The following is an 18,270-nucleotide window of genomic DNA, read 5'->3' as shown; positions in this document are numbered from 1 at the left end:
AAATCACTGCAGACGTTGACTGCAGCTATGAAATTAGAAGACGACTGCTTCTTGGCAAGAAAGCCATGACAAACCTAGACAGTGTGTTAAAAAGCAAAGACATCACTTGGCCAACTAAGGTCCGTATAGGCAAGGCTATGGTCTTTTCAGTATTCATGTACAGATGTGAGAGCTGGACAATAAAGAAGGCAGAGTGCCAACAAATTGATGTGGTGCTGGAGAAGACTCTTGAGTCCCTTCGGCTCCAAGTTGATCAAACCAGTCAATCCTAAAGGAAATCAACCCTGAATATTCATAGGAAGGACTGATGCTAAAGCTGAAGCCCCAGTACTCTGGCCATCTGATAGGAACAGCGGACTCACTGGAAAAGACCCTGATGATGAGAAAGACTGAAGGCAGGAGGAGAAGAGGGCAACAGAGGATGAGACGGTTGGATGGCATCATCAATTCAATGGACATGAACTTGGCCAAAATGCGACAGACAGTGAGGGACAGGGAAGCCTGGCATGCTGCAGTCCATCGGGTCGTGAAGAGTCAGACACGACTTGGAGACTGAACAACAAAATCTCCCAGCTAAGGGCCCGGATCCACAACCTTCTAACCTGGCACAGAACAGGCGCCCAGCGCACAGATGAAGGAAGGTCACATGGATAGAGGATGAACAGATGGAGTTGGCTGAGAGCCACTGAACCAGTGAATGGAAGTGCAAGGAGCCGACTCATCCCCAGCTCACCTGATGTTTGCGTTCGGCCTCCTCCTTGGCCTTCTTGGCACTCATCTCCTTCCGGAGCTTCTCCTCCTCCGCCAGTCGCATTTTCTCAGCCTCCAGGCGCCGCAGGTACTGGGGGAGGCGGGCGGCAGGGTGGGCACCGTACCATGTGTGTGGCTGTCACAGTGCTCCCTGCCTGCTTGACCCCACCCCACCCCCTTTGAGTTCCAGGACTGGGGATGACTTTGCCGAATAATTTGGCAGAGGGAAACTGAGGCAAGAGAGAAACCCTCCAGGTCCAACAGCGGGTTGAGGGCACCTTTGATCCCAAAGCCAAAGCAGGTTCGCCTTGGCCTCCCAAAGACTCACAAGAGGAACTGGGGCCCCGCCCTGCCCCTGGCTGGGAGGAGGGAAATGAGGGTCCAGTCTTGTGCATCCTTCAGAGGGAGAGCCCTTCATCACCCCCCGCAACAGGCTCAGGCCACACGCGGGATGATTTGTCTGCCTGAGGTGGAGCGGCACCCCTTGGAAGACCTAGAGCCAGGGGTTCTTGTGGACTGTGCCCTCACCTCGGCCCTGAGGCGCCGGTGCAGTCTGCGGGCAATCATGCCCCGGGCATAGGCCTGCACGGTGATCACGGCCCAGAGGCGGTGGCGGAAGGCCTTGCGTACCAGGTAGGCCCGGCAGCGGGCCTGGAACCCGATGATGCGCCGGCGGGCCAGGCAGTACTGCTGGTGCAGTTTCCGGGAGCGGTGCAGGGCCTGCAGCCGCAGGAAGCCCAGCCGCATCTGCAAGGATAGCCACCAGCTCAGAACCTCAGCCCTGATGCCAGACCAGCCCTGCCCACGGAGGTCACTGCCCTGGCTCCACTCGCCAACCCACAAGCCCTGAAGGCAAAGCTGGTTCCAATCAGACCAAAGTTCCCCAGGGAGTAGGCTTGGCTTCCCCCTGAAGTGAGTCTCCCCACCAGGGACACCATCCTCAAACCAGAAGCCGGCCTCCTTCCTGTCTGCCTCTCCAGCCCCAAGTCCAGGCTGCAGACCACTTCTTTCCCAGAGGTCTATGTGACACACCCATTCCTGGCCCCCTGTAAGGTGTTCAATAACCTGAGGCTCACAACCCACCAGGACATTCCAGAAGAAAAGCAGAAACATTGCTGACCAGCAGGGGAGAACCACAAGAACCAGATTTGGACTTTGGGCTGGAGGAATGGTAGTGGCTGGCGGGGAAGGGGGTGGGAGGCCAGCCAGGCCCCGCAAACAGGTAAGTCCTGTTACTATGACAATGGAACCAGGTTCAAAGTCCTCACGGGTCACCAAGCAGTTCCCTCAGGAGGCTCACCAGCCCATAGTTCCTCCTGCAGTTGTGGCCCCGCCAGTGCCTCTGGATCAGTGTGGCAGCATTCTTCAGCTTCAGGAAGTTGGACCTGAAACAGCAGCATGATGCAGGAGTCTATAGGGGTCTAGGTGGGGTTTGGAATCAGGAAAGCAGGGCTGAGTCCCAGCTCTGTGTCTCCTTGGCTCCACGACCTTAGGCAAAGGCATACACCCTCTTTGTGCCTCAGTTTCCTCATCTGTAAAAAGGGTAGAATACTACCTGTCCTGCCTGCCTCACAGACTTGTCACATAAACTCAATAAGGTAGGCATTCAGAAGGTTATTCATGAATAAATGTAGGACTTCTCTGGTGGCTCAGATGGTCAAGAATCTGCCTGCCACGTAGGAGACCCGGGTTCAATCCCTGGATCAGGAAGACCCCTGGAAAATTCGTACCTGGAAAATCCCAAGGACAGAAGAACCAGGTGGGCTACAGTCCATGGGGTCGCAAAGAGCTGGACATGGCTTAGTGACTAAACAACAAACAGTAAATAAGATAAGGATTAAACACTTGGAACACTGTGAAAGTAAAAGTGAAGCTGCTCAGTCGTGTCCAACTCTTTGTGACCCCCCGGACTGTAGCCTACCAGGCTCCTCCACCCATGGGATTTTCCAGGCAAGAATACTGCAGTGGATTGCCATTTCCTTCTCCAGGAGATCTTCCCAACCCAGGGATTGAACCCAGGTCTCCCTCATTGTAGGCAGACGCTTTACCATCTGAGCCAGCGGGGAAATCCTGGAACACTGTAAACATCACTTATTACTGATTGTCTAACTCCCTCATTTTATATGTGAGGAAACTGAGACTCGATGTGGTTGGGGCTAGAGCCCTAGTCTTCTGACTGAGCACCATGCTGTTCCCCTGCGCAAACTAGGCCGCTGCTACAGGCTGACAGTCATCTTTGACCTCGTGGAGGACAAGAAGTCACATATCACAGCAGATGTCTCCTGAACGTAGAAATAAGAGGAGGAGTGAAGGATGGCTACCTCAGTGTGGGTGAGTCCATGAGCCAATGCCTGCTTGCTCACACAAACGAGAGCACAGCCATGGGAAAGAATGGACAAGTGGGTGGATAAACCGGTGAACGGGTGGACCAAGGATGGCTGGACAGGTGGGTGGATGGGAAGAGGAAGGGAGTGGCCAGATGAACTAAAAAAGGGGCAGGAAGTGTGGTTTTTGTGGAGCCTGAATCACAGAGTCAGCCCCACCAAACTGGGAGGCAACACAACTGTACACATGCCCCTCACATGGAATACGGGACACACTTTGTAATTTACATGTATTTTACACAGAATACGGGACACACTTTGTAATTTACAAATCTCATAGCATCCACGTGTGTGTCTCACGAGCACATGTGTGCAGGCATGTGTTACTGGGCATGGGAGATACAGATGGGTCCGTGTGTCTTAGTGTCCATCCATGTTCACGTGATCCTGTGTGTATGCCTTGCACGTGTGTGCATGTTTCTGTGTATGCACATGGGTGTTTATTCCCAGTGTCCACGTGGGAGGAACTGCAGTGAGCCAAGCACATACACACGCGTGCATGCATGCACACATACACACGTTGGCGGAGGCGGGGAAGAGCCGGTCCAGACACAAACCTGTCTTTGAAGCCCCGGATGACCTTCTGGAGGAGGATGACTCTGTCGGTGATGGCCTTGTCCCGCTCCACCTCCAGCAGCATGTCATGGTGGTCCTGGAAGGCAGAGCCTCCTCTGAGCAGAGCCCCCACCAACCCCTCCAGTCCCAGAGCAGAGGCTGCCCCAGGTGGGCCCCTCTTCCTTCACTTAGGACTCTGGCCTAGGGCTCAATTGGGCCCTAATGGCTTCCAGCCCTCCTCTGGCCCCGTGGGGCAGCCTCCCTCAAGTACAGACAGGTACTGTCATGGCTGGTTCCCAGAGGCTTGGGTGGGACACATGGAGCAGGAGGGGCCCAACACGCACACACACTAACTCCATCCCAGTGGCCATCTCCACCCTGAGACCTGGCTATTCTAGATGTTTCTGTCATATCAGCCACTGACCTGGGCCAGGCGACCATCATTTCACTCTCGGATCTTAGAAACAGTCTCCTGGCCTCTATCACACCCTCCCTGATACCCCCTCAAGAAGGGATCTTACAGCAATACCCCATGCTTCCCAGAGTCGACTCAGGTCTTCTTCCCTGGCACCTGGGCTCTCCACCATCAGGCCCTGCCCTCTTCTCCAACCCTCTCTCCTTCTCATCCCCAAGCCCCCAACCCTCACTCAGGTTGGACAAAACTTCATGGTTCATTCAATACATGAATCAAATATCTCCAGCTGCCCACCCTGTGCTAGGTGCTGGGTGGGGCTGCAGTGAACTAGGCAAACCTGGGCCCTGCCCTAGGGAAGCTGAGTCTGGAAGGGGATTCAGACTCAGATAGTCAGATAATCCATCAGATAATCACACTTATCAAGATAATCCAGGTCACATCACTTGGGGACAGGGCCCGTCACCGATGGGGTGCTCAGCCAAGGCTTTCTGAATGAGTGAAAGAATGAGAAGTAGCTTTGGGGTCTGGAAACCACTGCCTATTTCTGAAGAGCCCAGAGAGGTGAGGATGTGGAGGACGGGGACGAGGACAGTCCTCAGACGTCTCTGGCACTAGATGTCATCATGCTATAAGCCTTCCCTCCCTCAATCACCTGAGCTGAGCATCAGGACTACAGGCTGGAAGCCCTGATCTCTGCTCCTGACCCGGGGCACCTTGCTTCTACATGCTGCACCTCTGAAACGGGCATAATGATTCTACCTCATGGGCTGCTATGATGACTAAATGAGATGATGGACAAGGAGCCCCTGCTCCCGCTGGAGCCTGGCACACAGAACAGTGCTCTCCAGACAGTGCTTGTGAGATACAGAGGCAGGAAACGAGGGTTCAGGGAGATGGAGACACTGGCCCAGGCCCCTCAGCCAGAGAGGCATCAGACTAGACCTCAGGACTCTCTCCAGCTGAGGGCTGGCTCCCCCTGCCCTCTCCCCAGCTGTCCTGGGCTGCCTGGGCCCCACCCTGTGCCAGAGGAAGGAGCTCTGACCCATCACCCGGGACAACCGGAAATCTAGAACAGCGGAAATGGAAATGGGGAAGCCAGGGTTCACCCTGTCCCTGCTGTAGCTGTCCCACCTCTGCCATCTCCCAGCAAGCTCTCCCGGCCCAGCTTCCTGCTCCCAGCCCTGCCCTCTCCCAGCTGCCCAGCCCCCAGAGTCCTGCCCAGGCTGTGCCGGGAGCCAGAGAGCCCTAGGTGCCAGTTCAGGGAGCATGGGGACAGGTCCAGGGACACTCGAGAGCAAGGTGGGTGGCACACAGCCAACCACAGCCCAGCATGAACCATGCCTGGCAGGAAACCACAGGAAAGGACCAAAGATACACTCAAGAGTACCCCACTACAATCACATCCCATTGTACAGATGGGAAAATGAGACTCAAGAAAAGGCCAGGGACCTGCCCAAATTCCCAGGGCAGAGCACCACAGGGTCCAGACTAAATCCAGGCCTCCCTGGTGCGGCCACCTCTGGCCTTTGGTTCATCATGACCCCACTCCCAGGCTAGGGGTCAGAGAGGCCCTCAAATACCAACTGCCCCTCCACCACCCAGGAGGCCAGACCCCACACCTGCTCAGGGCTGGAGGAGCACAAAGGCCCAGCACTGACCCCATTCTGTGCTGCAACTCCTCTATAGGGACCCCTAAGACCTGTTCCCCCATCCCAGGGAGTTCACAGCCCCTCCAAGGCAGCCAGAGCCAAAGGCCATGCTCACCTTCAGAAAAATCTTGGTTTTACCAATCTGCCAATCGTCATGGGTGCCCAGCACAGCCTCAGCCATGCGCTGACATGTCCCCCGAAGGTCATCCTGGGTGGTGAGGCGGGGGTTGGGGGGTGCACAAGAGCTTGGGTGGTCTCACCAATGGGACGGGTCCCTGGTATCCCTCCCAAGGCTGGGGGACAGAGATCTTACTCCAGCTCTGCCCCTGACTCTGTGTGGCTCCAACCGGGCCCCGCCTTCTCTGACCCTCACTCTTCTCCTTAGCTCCATGTGATTACTGTAAAACCCTTGCCTACAGCCAGGGCCCACTCAGCACACGTGTGAAGTCCACGCCAGGCAAGCATGGCAACGGAAGCTCTCAGATGCACTCCACTGTCTGACCCCAATTTTCCCAGCCACACCTGGGGTGGCCAAGCTGATGTTGTGCCCAGCAGAGTGTTCTAGTAAGAAAACTGGGACTTTTGCCCAGCCCAGGGCTGGTACCCTCCCTCCCAACGCCTCTCCCCCTGACCTGCATACCTGCTTGTAGGCTGGCTTCACGCCAGGCAGCAACACTCGGTACCGCTCCACAAACTCCACGAAGCTGTAGCGGATGGGGTAGCCAGCTCGGCGGATGCGGATGGTCTCCATCATGCCCGAGTACCGCAGCTGGCGCACACACAGGTGCCGGTCAAACAGCTGTCGGGCAAGGAGCCAAGGTCATCAGTGCTGAAGGCTCCTGCTGGGAGACCAGCCCTGCTCTGTGTTTTCCTGGCCCCAGACAGAGGTCCTGAAAGGCCAAGGTCACACAGTGCATGAGGAGCAAAGGCGGGACCAGACCCGGATCTGCAGTCCAAACCCACCGAGCAGCGCAGAATGAGACCCTCACTCGGGATGAGCTGAGTGCATTGACAGCACAGAGGAGAGGCAGATTAATTGGGACATCTTGAGGGGCTTCATGGAAGAGAAGATTAGCTTTGTTCTAACCCTGCTGACAAAGGTCCACGTAGTTGAAGCTATGGATTTTCCAATAGTCATGCACAGGTGTGAGAGTTGAACCATAAAGAAGGTTGAGCACCAAAGAATTGATGCTTTTGAACTGTGGTGCTGGATAAAACTCTTGAGAGTCCCTTGGACAGCAAGGAGATCAAACCAGTCAGTCCTAAAGGAAATCAGCCCTGAATATTCACTGGAAGGACTGGTGCTGAAGCTCCAATACTTTGGCCACCTGATACAAAGAGCCAACTCATTGGGAAAGACCCTGATGTTGGGAAGGACTGAAGGCAGGAGGAGAAGGGGACGACAGAGGATGAGATGGTTGGATGACATCACTGACTCAATGGACATGAATTTGAGCAAGCTCCAGGAGATGGTGAAAGACAGAGAAGCCTGGCATGCTGCAGGCCAGGGTCACAAAGGGTCAGACACAGCTAAGCAGCTGAACAACCGTGACAGGAGACAGAGTGCCAGAGCAGCAAGCACGTGCAAAGGCACCAAGTCATTTTTGTGACGGCCATTGGGTTGGTGGAGAGGCTGGGAAAGGCCTCAGAGGCCAAGCTAGAAACATGGCAGGATGTGACTGGGTCAGATTTGTGTTTGAGACCCACGTCTCTCTCTCCCTGCAGTGGGGAGGGGAATGGGAGTGAGGGGTTGGGAGGCAGAAGACTCAGGGAGAAGGTCTTGTAGCCAGGTCCACGACAGAGATGCTGGGGTCTGGGCCCAAAGAAGTTTTGAGAGGCATCTGAGAGCAGGAGAGATGATGCCCAACTGTAGGGCCCTGGCCTCAATCCCCTGGACCTCCTACCTTAGAGGGCAGCTCACTGGAGCCCTCTGATTCTCACACCCCTGAAGACCAGATCCTGAGCCGTAGAGGGACTGACCAGCCCACTCTGGGGAGTGTTTCCAGGCAGGGGACAGGGCCAGCAGGCGGAAGGCCGACTTCCACCACCTGTTTCCTCTCCGTACAGGCACTTTCCCTGGCGCAGCGCTGGCCTCCCGCCTTCCGTTCCTCCACAGACCCCAGCTTCCCCTGGGCCTCCCGTCCTATCTCTGGGAAGTGTCTTGTGGTAAACATCACCTCCCAGAGCTGTGGAAGGAAAGCGCTTGTAGCAAGGGGCAGTCCAGGCTCCTGGCTCTGCAGCCTCTAGTCCCCAACCTCCTTGAGCTTCCCGTCCCACATCTCAAATGTGTGCTTAGTCGCTCAGTCGTGTCTGATTCTTTGCAACCCCATGGACTGTTACCCACCAGGTTCCTCGGTCCATGGGGATTCTCCAGGCAAGCATACTAGAGTGGGTTGCTATGCCCTCCTCCAGGGGATCTTCCCAACCCAGATCAAACCCAGGTCTCCCACACTGCAGGTGGATTCTTTACTGTCTGAGCCACCAGGGAAGCCCACCAAATCTCAAATATGGGGCCATAAAGGTCCCTCCCTCACTGGCTGTTGAGAAAGTTGAATGAGACTGTGGAGAGAAAATCTAATCAATTCTGTTCTGGGCACACAGAAAGGGCTCAACAGATGTTATTCAGAAAAGTCAGAAATGAACATATCCCCAACCAGTCAGAGGAATCCAGGAAGGCTTCCAAGAGGAGGCAATCATTGGCAGAAGCAAAGGAAAGGGGACTTTCAAAGTTGGGACCACAGCAAGAACCATTTACTGAGTTCCTTCCTAGGGGCCAGATAGTTTGCATGCATCATTGAACAGAATACTCCCAGGAGGTGGGTACAAGCAGTCCTATTTCCATCTGAGAGGTAACTGAGGTATGAGAGAAAGAAGTGACTCCTCTACAGTCACCCTGCAGGAAGGTGGTGGAGTCAGGATTTGAATCTGCGTTTAGTCCACTACTACAGAGTCCAGGCTCTTTTCAGGCAACTGGGCTGTCTCTGGTAAAGAGGAACTTTGTTCTGTAAGCCCCTCAGGGGCCCTGCCATTCCCCTTAGGGGACAAAGTCTCCCACGGCCCAGTCCACCCTGCTCCCTTGGCCCAGCCCCTCCCATCCCTCAGTCTGTTCCCAGCTGTCTACCCCCACCCCCATCCCTGCCAGGGCTGCTCACCATGGGCTTCTTGAACTCATTGGGCTTGATGCAGCGCACGAAGAAGGGCTGGCAGGCACCCAGCGTCCGCATCAGCAGCTCCAGCGACCGCTTAAACTGGCTGCTGAGTGTGGGCGAGCGCTTCCTGGTCTCGGCGCCCTGGGGGGATGGACCACAGCGATGGGAGGGGCTGACCCTCGCCCCTCCGGCCCTCCAGAAGGGAAGCAGGAGAGGAGGTCAGCAGTCAGGGCCTGAGAGAGAGCCTCCCAGGGAAGCAGGCTGGCTGGACACGTAGGTTTTCCTATGACCGCCTGGTCTGGGCTAGAACTTAGACCCCCCAGATACACCCCCATCTGGGAAGCCTCCCTGATTCTGGGTCCAGGAGTACTGCACAGAGAGTGCGGACCCTGGGGTCCCACTCTGGGTGCTGAATGACTCCGGGCAAGACACATGCAGCCCCTCTCGAGTCTCTGTCCCCATTTCACCCTATAAATGAGTGGCCAGATCTCTGGACAATGGAGTCACCTCTAGAGGCAGGCTGCGGCTGCTGCTGCTGCTGCTGCTGCTAAGTCGCTTCAGTCACGTCTGACTCTGTGCGACCCCACAGACGGCAGCCCACCAGGCTCCCCCGTCCCTGGGATTCTCCAGGCAAGAACACTGGAGTGGGCTGCCTAAATTCAAACCCTAGCTCACCACCTTGGAGAAGGAAATGGCAACCCACTCCAGTGTTCTTGCCTGGAGAATCCCAGGGACGGGGGAGCCTGGTGGGCTTCCGTCTGTGGGGTCACACAGAGTCGGACACGACTGAAGTGACTTAGCAGCAGCAGCAGCAGCAGCTCACCACCTCTGAGCCCTGTGATTCTAGGCAGGTCACTGAGCAGCACTGGGCCTCAGTTTCTGAGGTGGGATAGTGCCATGTAGCTAACTGAGCAGGCTGTGAGTCTTGTCTGAGTCAACAGCCACCCAGCAAGGCAGGGGTGCCGTCCGCACCCTCTGCCTGCCTGTAGGATTAGCAGGTCAGCAGCAGGCAGGCGGGGCAGGCACACATAAGCCTCCTAAGAAGGCGCACAGCTGGCCTTTGGCCGCCGTCCAGCACCAAGGCCAAAGGGTCCCGTGCACCAAGGCCAAAGGGTCCCGTGCACCAAGGCCAAAGGGTCCCGTGCTCCAACAGCTGCTATCTGCGGGAACTGGCCAGCGACCCCCTGCACCTCCTGCCCTGTTGGGGTCCCCCTCTCAGAACACTGTGAAATGAGGTGGGATCCTAGGGGAGACCCTGAGCAACAAGCAGGCAGCAGACAAACAGCAGAACATCTCAGGCCCAGAAACTACGTAGAGACCAGATTCGATTCCAAAGCATTTTGACATTACTGTTTTCCTGGCAATTTCTTTTGGATGAGAATCTTTTAATAAGTGAATTTGATTGTGATTTTAAGATTTTCTACTTTAAACGAGTTATTGTATCTGATATCCTGTGGCACCAAACACTGGGGATACAGATGTCAATGTGTGAGGTGTGTTGGGTGAGGGAGAGAAACTTAACCCATGCTAGAGTGAGACCATATGCCCTGGGACTGAAATCAAACTTGTCAAGAAGTAGCAAATCCTTGTTATTCTGAAATTTGCTGTGTTTTCCATTATAGCGTTATCTAGAATTAGGTTTCTCCCAAGAGAAGCTGGAGACTATTTTGCACAGGGGTTGGGTGAATGTCAAGTCTGTGGCCCCCACATCTGCCCTAGCACCTAACCCAGCAGCAGCACCAGCTGACCCCCACAAGTGGGGGGAAGCAGTCCAGGTTGGGCCGTACCCAGCCTACATTAGAGGCCTTGCCACAAGCACATGTGTGTGTACACGGAGCGCAAACACAACAGACACACAGTACATATACACAGACACAGAACACACAAATGTACACACACATATGCACACAGTACATACAGACACACACACACCACAGACAGGCACACACAACACACAAAGCATACACACACATAGGGCACATCCTTCTCTGGTTGTGATCAGCACACTGGAATCACTCCTTTCAGTCTTTCCCGCTGAGCTATGAGCCCCGAGAGGACAGGCGGGTTTGCCTTGCTTACTACCGTGCCCCAGGGCCTGACACAGCGACAGTCAACAACCCTTTGCTGAACTGAAGTGGTGCCGAACTGGTTGCTCACATTCAAGGGCTCCTAGAAATTGTCCAGCTGCTCAGGCCACAGGTTGAGGGGCCATCCTTTCTCATATCCAATATGCAGCAAACCTTATTGACTTTACCTCCAAAACGGATCCAGAATCTGACCCTCTTAACCACTTCCTCCACCGTCAGCCTGGTCCAGGCTGCCTGCATGGCACTCCTGCTGTTGCAATAACCTCCAAACTGGTCTCCCTGCTTCTGTCCTTCACACTAACCTCTACCCCGCTATCAACGCAGCAGCCTGAATGAGGCTGTTCAAACACCAATCCAGTCATGTCTCCCCTCTCCCAACTGACTCAAAACCCTCAATGGCTCCCCAGTTCACTCAGCATGAATACCAAGGTGCAGGGACTTGAAAGCCCCACTTTAGCCTTCACTTGTCCATGACCTTGGCCAAGTCCCGGTCCCTCCCAGAGATAGAAAAGTGCAAGTGTCAGTCGCTCAGTCGTGTCCGACTCTTTGCAATCCTGACAGTAGCCTGCCAGGACTCTCTGTCCATGGGGTTTCCCAGGCAAGGATACTGGAGTGGGTTGTCATTTCCTCCTCCAGGGGATCCTCCTGACCCAGGGATCAAACCCACATCTCCCACATTGGCAGACAGATTCTTTACCATCTGAGCCACCAAACCTGGATCAAATCCCTGTGTGTCACCAGCTGTGTGGCCTCAAACAAGTACCTTGGCCTCTCTGTAAAGCGGGGACAACAGTAATCACTCATGAGGAAGTTACAGGGAATGAATGAGATGAGAAATGTGTGTGTGCAGCTCAGAGGCTGGCCCAGAAGAGCAAAAGTGATTGCTATCAAACTGATCCCTGCCGTGCTCTAATCCTGTGCTCCAAAAACTCCCTTGGGGGTGGGCATTTCTGGACGCTGCCCACCCCTACCCCCGCACCCCAGTCTCATGCTGGAACCTCTCCATGGTTCCTCTGCAAGTAGGTTCCCAGAGTCCAGGGGAAGGAGACTCAGAACAGGAAACTTCACAGGGAGGTCCCCACAGCCTCCAGGGGCTTGGAAAGAGAGGTAGAAGAACAAGTGGGCTCAGTGGTCTTTGAAGACTGCCCAGGAATGCATGGCCTTGGCAGGGCAGCTGGGTCTACAAGAGGAAAGACTGGGGAGAAAACCCAGACTCATTCCTGTCTCACTAACTCTGCGACCTGCAGTGTGTGGGCTTCAGGGTGGGGACTAACAGTGCTGGAGCTTCAGGCACCTGCATCCTCACTGGTAGTGGCCCTATGTTCCTCCCATCAGCCAGCTAGGCTGCAGTGGTGGCCTGGAGCCGAGAACCTCTGTCCAAACATGACATGGCAGGGGCCCTGCTCTGTAGCTGTGGCTTTGTGAATTGTGCCAGGAATCTGCCAGGCACGAGACAGCAGGGGGCTGCCAGGCACAACATTAAGACTGAACGTGAGAGGATGTCAGACCTAAGCAGAGAGGAAACTGAAGGTAGAGAAGTCAGAGCTATGACGCTGCTAAGGTCCCCCCACATCTCTGGAGCCCACAGCACCTCGGGAGTTATGCGCAACCTGGAGCTGGTTGTCCGGACACACTGAGAATGCTGTCCAGGACCCACGGAGGACCGAGGCAGGGGGTGGCATCCAGTCCCAGCTCCCTCAGATGCTGTGACTTGGAGTGAACCACACACCACCTCTGAGCTTCAGTCCCCATCTGCAAAATGCAGAAACCACCACCTGCCCCTCCTGCTTCACAAGGTTAATCAGAGGCTCTGACGGAGCCTCGGATGTAGAAACCCCTCACAGGGCCTGATGGGAGAAGCAGGCCTCGATACCTCCAGAGACTCAAGGGAGCAGGGAACTTGTAGACAAGGTTTTGGGTCCAGCCCAGACCCCGGTACACTGGGCAAGTCTCATCTCTTTCTCTAGGACTCAGTTTCTCCTTTAAGAAACTGAGATGCCTGCAGTCCACACAACTCAATAAACCAAGATCAAACCACTCCACAAACCACTCCACAAAACACACACACTCCACAAAAATAAATGAAAACCAAACAACAAAAACGACCCTTTCCCCAAGCCTCAGTGCCACGGGGGCCAAGAACACAGCCCAGTCCCAAGGGCCACTGAGGCCTCTCACGCCATCCTCCATTCCCAACTGGGGTCTTTTACCTTTGCAGCAGCTGCGGAGTGGCGGAGAGTGCCCGATGAATAACCACAGAGAAACTACAACAGGAACCAGAGCGCATGGTGGCGGCGGGACGGGGTGGGGGGCAAGGAGAATGCGCTGGGTCAGAAAACAAGAGGGCAAAATCCACCAGGGAGAGGGGACGAACCCTGGGGCAGCGGGGCTTCTGGGCGGGGGGAGCAACACAGGCAGCTGGACAGGCATGGAGGGGACCATGGCTCTGCCCTCAGGTGAGTCTCTCCTGCGCTCTCCGGGAGGCCATGGGACAGGAGAAAAATGCAGAACAAAAAGGCATACAATCCAGCAGGTAGTCCACCAGACTAGCAATCCAGGGACAAAGACAACGCCAAGGGTGGGAGATTCTCCATCCCCCGTGTGGGGTCCAGGGCTGGTGCAAATAGACTTTTGTGCCCGTTTCTCTCAACACCCTCACACCCATCCACATCCTCAAGGCTGGACATTCCCCCTTCATCCACACTCCCTGTTAGTGGCTAGAGGGTCAGGGAGGGGACCCCCGTGGAAAACTGAGTCCTGAACAGGCTCTGCTCTGCAACATCTCATGTGATCTTTCTCTCGGCCTTGCACCCCACCCGCACCCCCTAATTAGTACAAGAGGACCAGATAGGAGGATCTTGGAGGCCCCCTAGCCCCTCCTGGAACCACAGCAAAGCACTGCCCCCACTGTGTGGCCAGAGGAGCTCAGCTGAAGCCACTAGACAGGCCTGGCTTCTGGGGGCCCTGCCTGCCCAATGAAAGCAACACCCCCACGTTACCATGGCAACATCGGCCTGGAAGATCTGTTTGATGAACTTGTTCCTGGAGGAGTGCACCAGTTGGATGATGTCTCCATGCAGGGTGTCCCGGTTCTTCTCCAGAAAGCCTGGGCAGCACCACAAAGCGGTCACACATTGCAACTCCAGCAGCTTCCCCCCAACAAGACTCACCCCCTTCCCAAAGCCACCACACCTCAACCACGAAGACCCTCAAAATCCCCCTAGTTCAACCACATCCACTTTACAGTGGGGGAGTCTGGGGCTGAGAGAGGACAGTGGCTTGCCCAAGGTCACAGAGAAAGCAAGGGGCAGAGCCAGAGCTAGAACTCAGTCTCCCCAGCCACACACTGCCCTCCTCTTCCAGGCCTGGACAAAAAGAAGGGCAGGATGTCTCAGTCCCTGGGAGGGAGTGGGGCTACCTTTCCCACTGAACCACCCCAATACCTGAAACACCACTTTAGTCTTTTGAACAAACATGAGATAGGCTGGGGCTTGGGACCCTAGGCAGGAACCTAGGACCCTTGACCAGAGTGCTTGCACCTGGACAAACCTTTCCCTGAGCAACAGAAACAAAGAAGCTATTAGACTAAAAATAACTGCACCACATGTACAGCTTGGGTAATTATGAACAGTAAGATACAAAATGGCTACAATCCAACTACCATTTCTGAGCTGCTACGGGCAAACGGGCAAAAGCAGGACATTGCCTTGGAGTCCTGCACACAGCACCAAGAGTGTGAGCAGGCCATGCCAGCCACCCCTTCAGCCCGACCCACCTCACCAATGCGCCCCCACCCTCACCTCATTTAAGGGACCAGTCTGCCCCCACCTAGGGAGCCAGCAGGGGCACCCATTTCTTGTCCGAGCTCCCTCACTCCCTCATGCTGCAGCACAAGCCTCAGTAAAGCCTTGCCTGAACTTCTTGCCTGGCTTTTTATCAATTTCTATGGATTAAAGAGTCCAAGGACCCAGGTTGGTAACAAAGGTGTCAAAAACCTTCCTTAAGTGGGTCCCCTAGGAGAGAATGCAAGTTCGTCTGGTACCAGCTGATAGTAAAGAAATGAAAGTAAAAGCACCTTGATTTTGGATATTGCCCTCACAGCTATAATGCTCACAACTTCCCCTGTATATGTGGGACAGGTGGAGATTATCTTCCCCAACCCAGACAATGAAAGAAATCAATGTTCAGAGAAGCTAAGCAAACTGTCTAACACCCACAGCAAACTGCGGGCAGAGTTAAGACCTGAGTCTAGGAGCCTAGGCATCAGTCCAGGGAGGTTCCCTGCACCACACAGACTCCAAAGAGGGCTGCTCTCCCCTGGCCTGAGGATTTAGGAGCTGGTTAATGGGGGCCCTTGATAGGGTGGGGCAGAAGATGGGGTGCCTGAAGAGGAGGAACCCTGCAGAGAAGCAGCACCCTTTCCCCCAGGACTCAGACTGCCCTGGCTGGTAGATGGCACAGAGACCCCATGTGGGGCTGCCCACCTGACATCTGGGCAAGGGTGAGCTGCAGGAGATACTCAGTACCGGAAGGGGGGCTCTCAAGCTAGGATGGAATTGTAGGGCCTTAATTAAAGCATAAAGAAGGCTGAGCACCAAAGAATTGATGCTTTTGAATTGTGGTGCTGGAGAAGACTCTTTAGAGTCCTCTGGACTGCAAGGAGATCAAACCAGTCAATTCTAGGGAAAATTAACCCTGAATATTCATTGAAAGGACTAATGCTGAAGCTCCAATACTTTGGCCACCTGATGCGAAGAGCAGACTCATTGGGAAAGACCCTGATGCTGGGAAAGATTAAAGGCAGGAGAAGGTGGTGGCAGAGGATGAGATGGTTAGATAGCATCACTGACTCAATGGACATGAATCTGAGCAAACTCCAGGTGATAGCAGAGGACACGGGAGGCTGGCGTGCTGCAGTCCATGGGGTCGCAAAGAGCTGGACGTGGCTTAGTGACTGAACAACAACAAATTAAAGCTCTATGACAAACTCACTATGGGGCCCTAGAGAGTCCCCTTCTGGGCCTTATGTTCGTTATCTTTTGAATGAGCATGATGTACCCATGAACTCTTGCTTCTTTTTGGATCACCTAAACCACTCATGTTTTAAATAAAATGCTGAACTAAAACAGTGCTCTATGAACAGATAATGCCAACAGAATTGTTAAAAGTAGCTCAGAAGTGATTAGTGACCTTAGGCAAGTCATTTCCCTCTCAGGGCCTCAGTTTCCAAATCCATAAAAGTAGATGAGTCTTCTGTTCACTCCAGATCTAATAATATTCTATAATTTTATAAGTGAGTAGAGTTCACTCAATTTTCATTTTCATATCCCCAGCAACAGTATGAAGCCTGGTCAATGAATGTTAGTTGAACTGAACTGAAAACACCCTCTCTTACTCTAAACAACAATTCCGTTTGTTTACCCAATGGTCCTTCAAACTTAATGTTGGCTTCCTGCTTTCTAACAGGTGGGTCAGATCTCACACCTGATATTTTAAGGAAGGCTGACGGCCCTCTGATCCCATAACTGCTACATGGCTCACTCTCTGCCTTCTGGGCCAATTCAACAGGAAGTGTGAAACTGGTGGCTCTTTGCTTGTTGATAATTTCACTGACTTTAGCTGTGGGAGGGACCCTTCAGGACTGAGGGCAGTAGGGCAGACACATGCCACAGCTGATGCCCACTCAAGGTCAGCTCTTTGCACCAGGGTGGGAGGGGTAGAGTTGGCAAGGGCAGTCTGCGGGCTTTTGACAGACCGTGTAAGAATTCCAAAGGGAAAAACTTAACTATGTTCTGACCTTCTTCCTCACTTTTAGCTTTAAAATGAGCTCAATTATATCTCCCAGGAGAAAAGAAGATGCAAGTCCTTCAAAGACCAAACTCGGTCTTGTTGCTCAAAGACTGTTGGTGGCTAACTGTGCTGGTTCGAGATCTGGCTTTGCACCCAATAGACTGTGGGATCTACAAACTACCTGGTCCTTCTGAGCCTCAGTTTCCCCTTATGTGCAAAAGAGTGTTGAGAACTGAACTGAAACCAGGACTAAAGAAGATACTTGCACACCCATGTTCACCCGGACTACAAGGAGATCACACCAATCCATCCTAAAGGACATCAACCCTGAATATTCACTGGAAGGACTGATGCTGAAGCTGAATCGCCAATACTTTCACCACCTGCTGCGAAGAGTCGACTCACTGGAAAAGACTGATGCAGGGGAAGACTGAAGGCAAAAGGAGAAGAGGGCAGCAGAGGATGAGATGGTTGGATGGCATCACTGACTCAATGGACATGAATCTGAGCAAACTCTGGGAGACAGTGGAGGACAGTGAAGCCTGGCGTGCTGCAGTCCACGGGGTCACAAAGAGTTGGACACACCTGAGCGACTGAACAACAATGCCTGTGTTCACAGCAGCGCTATCCATAGCAGCCAAAAGGTGGAAACAACCCAAATGTCCATCAACAGATGAATGGATAAATAAACTGTGCTCTGTGTGTGTATATATATGCAATAGAATATTATTGTCATAAAAAGGAGAAGATTCTGACAAATACTACAGCATGGATGAACCTTGAGTGTATTATGCTAAGTGAAATAAGCCAGACACAAAAGGATGAATACTGTATGTTTCGCTTATATGAGGTACTTGAATAGTTAGATACATAGAGACAGAAAGTACAATAGAGGTTATCAGGGACTAGGGCGTGGGCAAGCCACTCCAGTACTCTTGCCTAGAAAATCCCATGGACAGCGGAGCCTGGTAGGCTGCAGTCTACGGGGTCGCTACGAGTCAGACATGACTGAGCGACTTCACTTTCACTTTTCACTTTCACACATTGGAGAAGGAAATGGCAACCCACTCCAGTGTTCTTGCCTGGGGAATCCCAGGGACGGGGGAGCCTGGTGGGCTGCCGTCTATGGGGTCACACAGAGTCGGACATGACTGAAGTGACTTAGCAGCAGCAGCAGGGCGTGAGGGGAGGATGCAGAGTTGCTGCTCTGTCATACAGAGCTCCTATTTGGAGTGATGGATAGACTCTGGAGAGTGGTGATGGTTGCACAATATCGTGAATGTAGTCAATGCTACTGAATTGTAAACCTAAAAATTGTTAAAATGGTTAATTTTACATTACATATATTTTACCAAAATTTTGTAAACTCTAAAAAAAAAAAAGCACTGAACCCAATGGTTTCTAACATCCCTTCCCTCTTTGTATTTCAGCACTGGTGTGCCTGTCCTGGGCTGGAGAAGGGGAAGGGAGGGAGGGAACACAGGCAAAGAG

General features: G+C 53.6%; 1 protein-coding gene across 1 annotated transcript in view; it reads right to left on the bottom strand.

Annotated features, from left to right (window-relative positions):
* Positions 1 to 18,270, bottom strand: part of MYO7A (myosin VIIA) — a 107,876-nt gene that overhangs the window by 47,852 nt on the left and 41,754 nt on the right. The window contains exons 15-22 of the mRNA XM_088843197.1: positions 13,989 to 14,095; positions 8,906 to 9,043; positions 6,394 to 6,552; positions 5,869 to 5,961; positions 3,692 to 3,786; positions 2,051 to 2,135; positions 1,279 to 1,497; positions 734 to 841 (exon numbers count right to left, since the gene is read on the bottom strand). Of these exons, the coding sequence (XP_088699323.1) occupies positions 734 to 841; positions 1,279 to 1,497; positions 2,051 to 2,135; positions 3,692 to 3,786; positions 5,869 to 5,961; positions 6,394 to 6,552; positions 8,906 to 9,043; positions 13,989 to 14,095 (1,004 nt within the window). The remainder of the gene's footprint in view (positions 1 to 733; positions 842 to 1,278; positions 1,498 to 2,050; positions 2,136 to 3,691; positions 3,787 to 5,868; positions 5,962 to 6,393; positions 6,553 to 8,905; positions 9,044 to 13,988; positions 14,096 to 18,270) is intronic.

This window comes from Moschus berezovskii, chromosome 14 (genome assembly GCF_049115385.1).
Source record: "Moschus berezovskii isolate FMDL1 chromosome 14, NW_MosBer_1.0, whole genome shotgun sequence".
Lineage (NCBI taxonomy): Eukaryota > Metazoa > Chordata > Mammalia > Artiodactyla > Moschidae > Moschus > Moschus berezovskii.
Note: the sequence above shows the minus strand (reverse complement) of the source record. Positions and strands in the feature narration are given on the sequence as shown.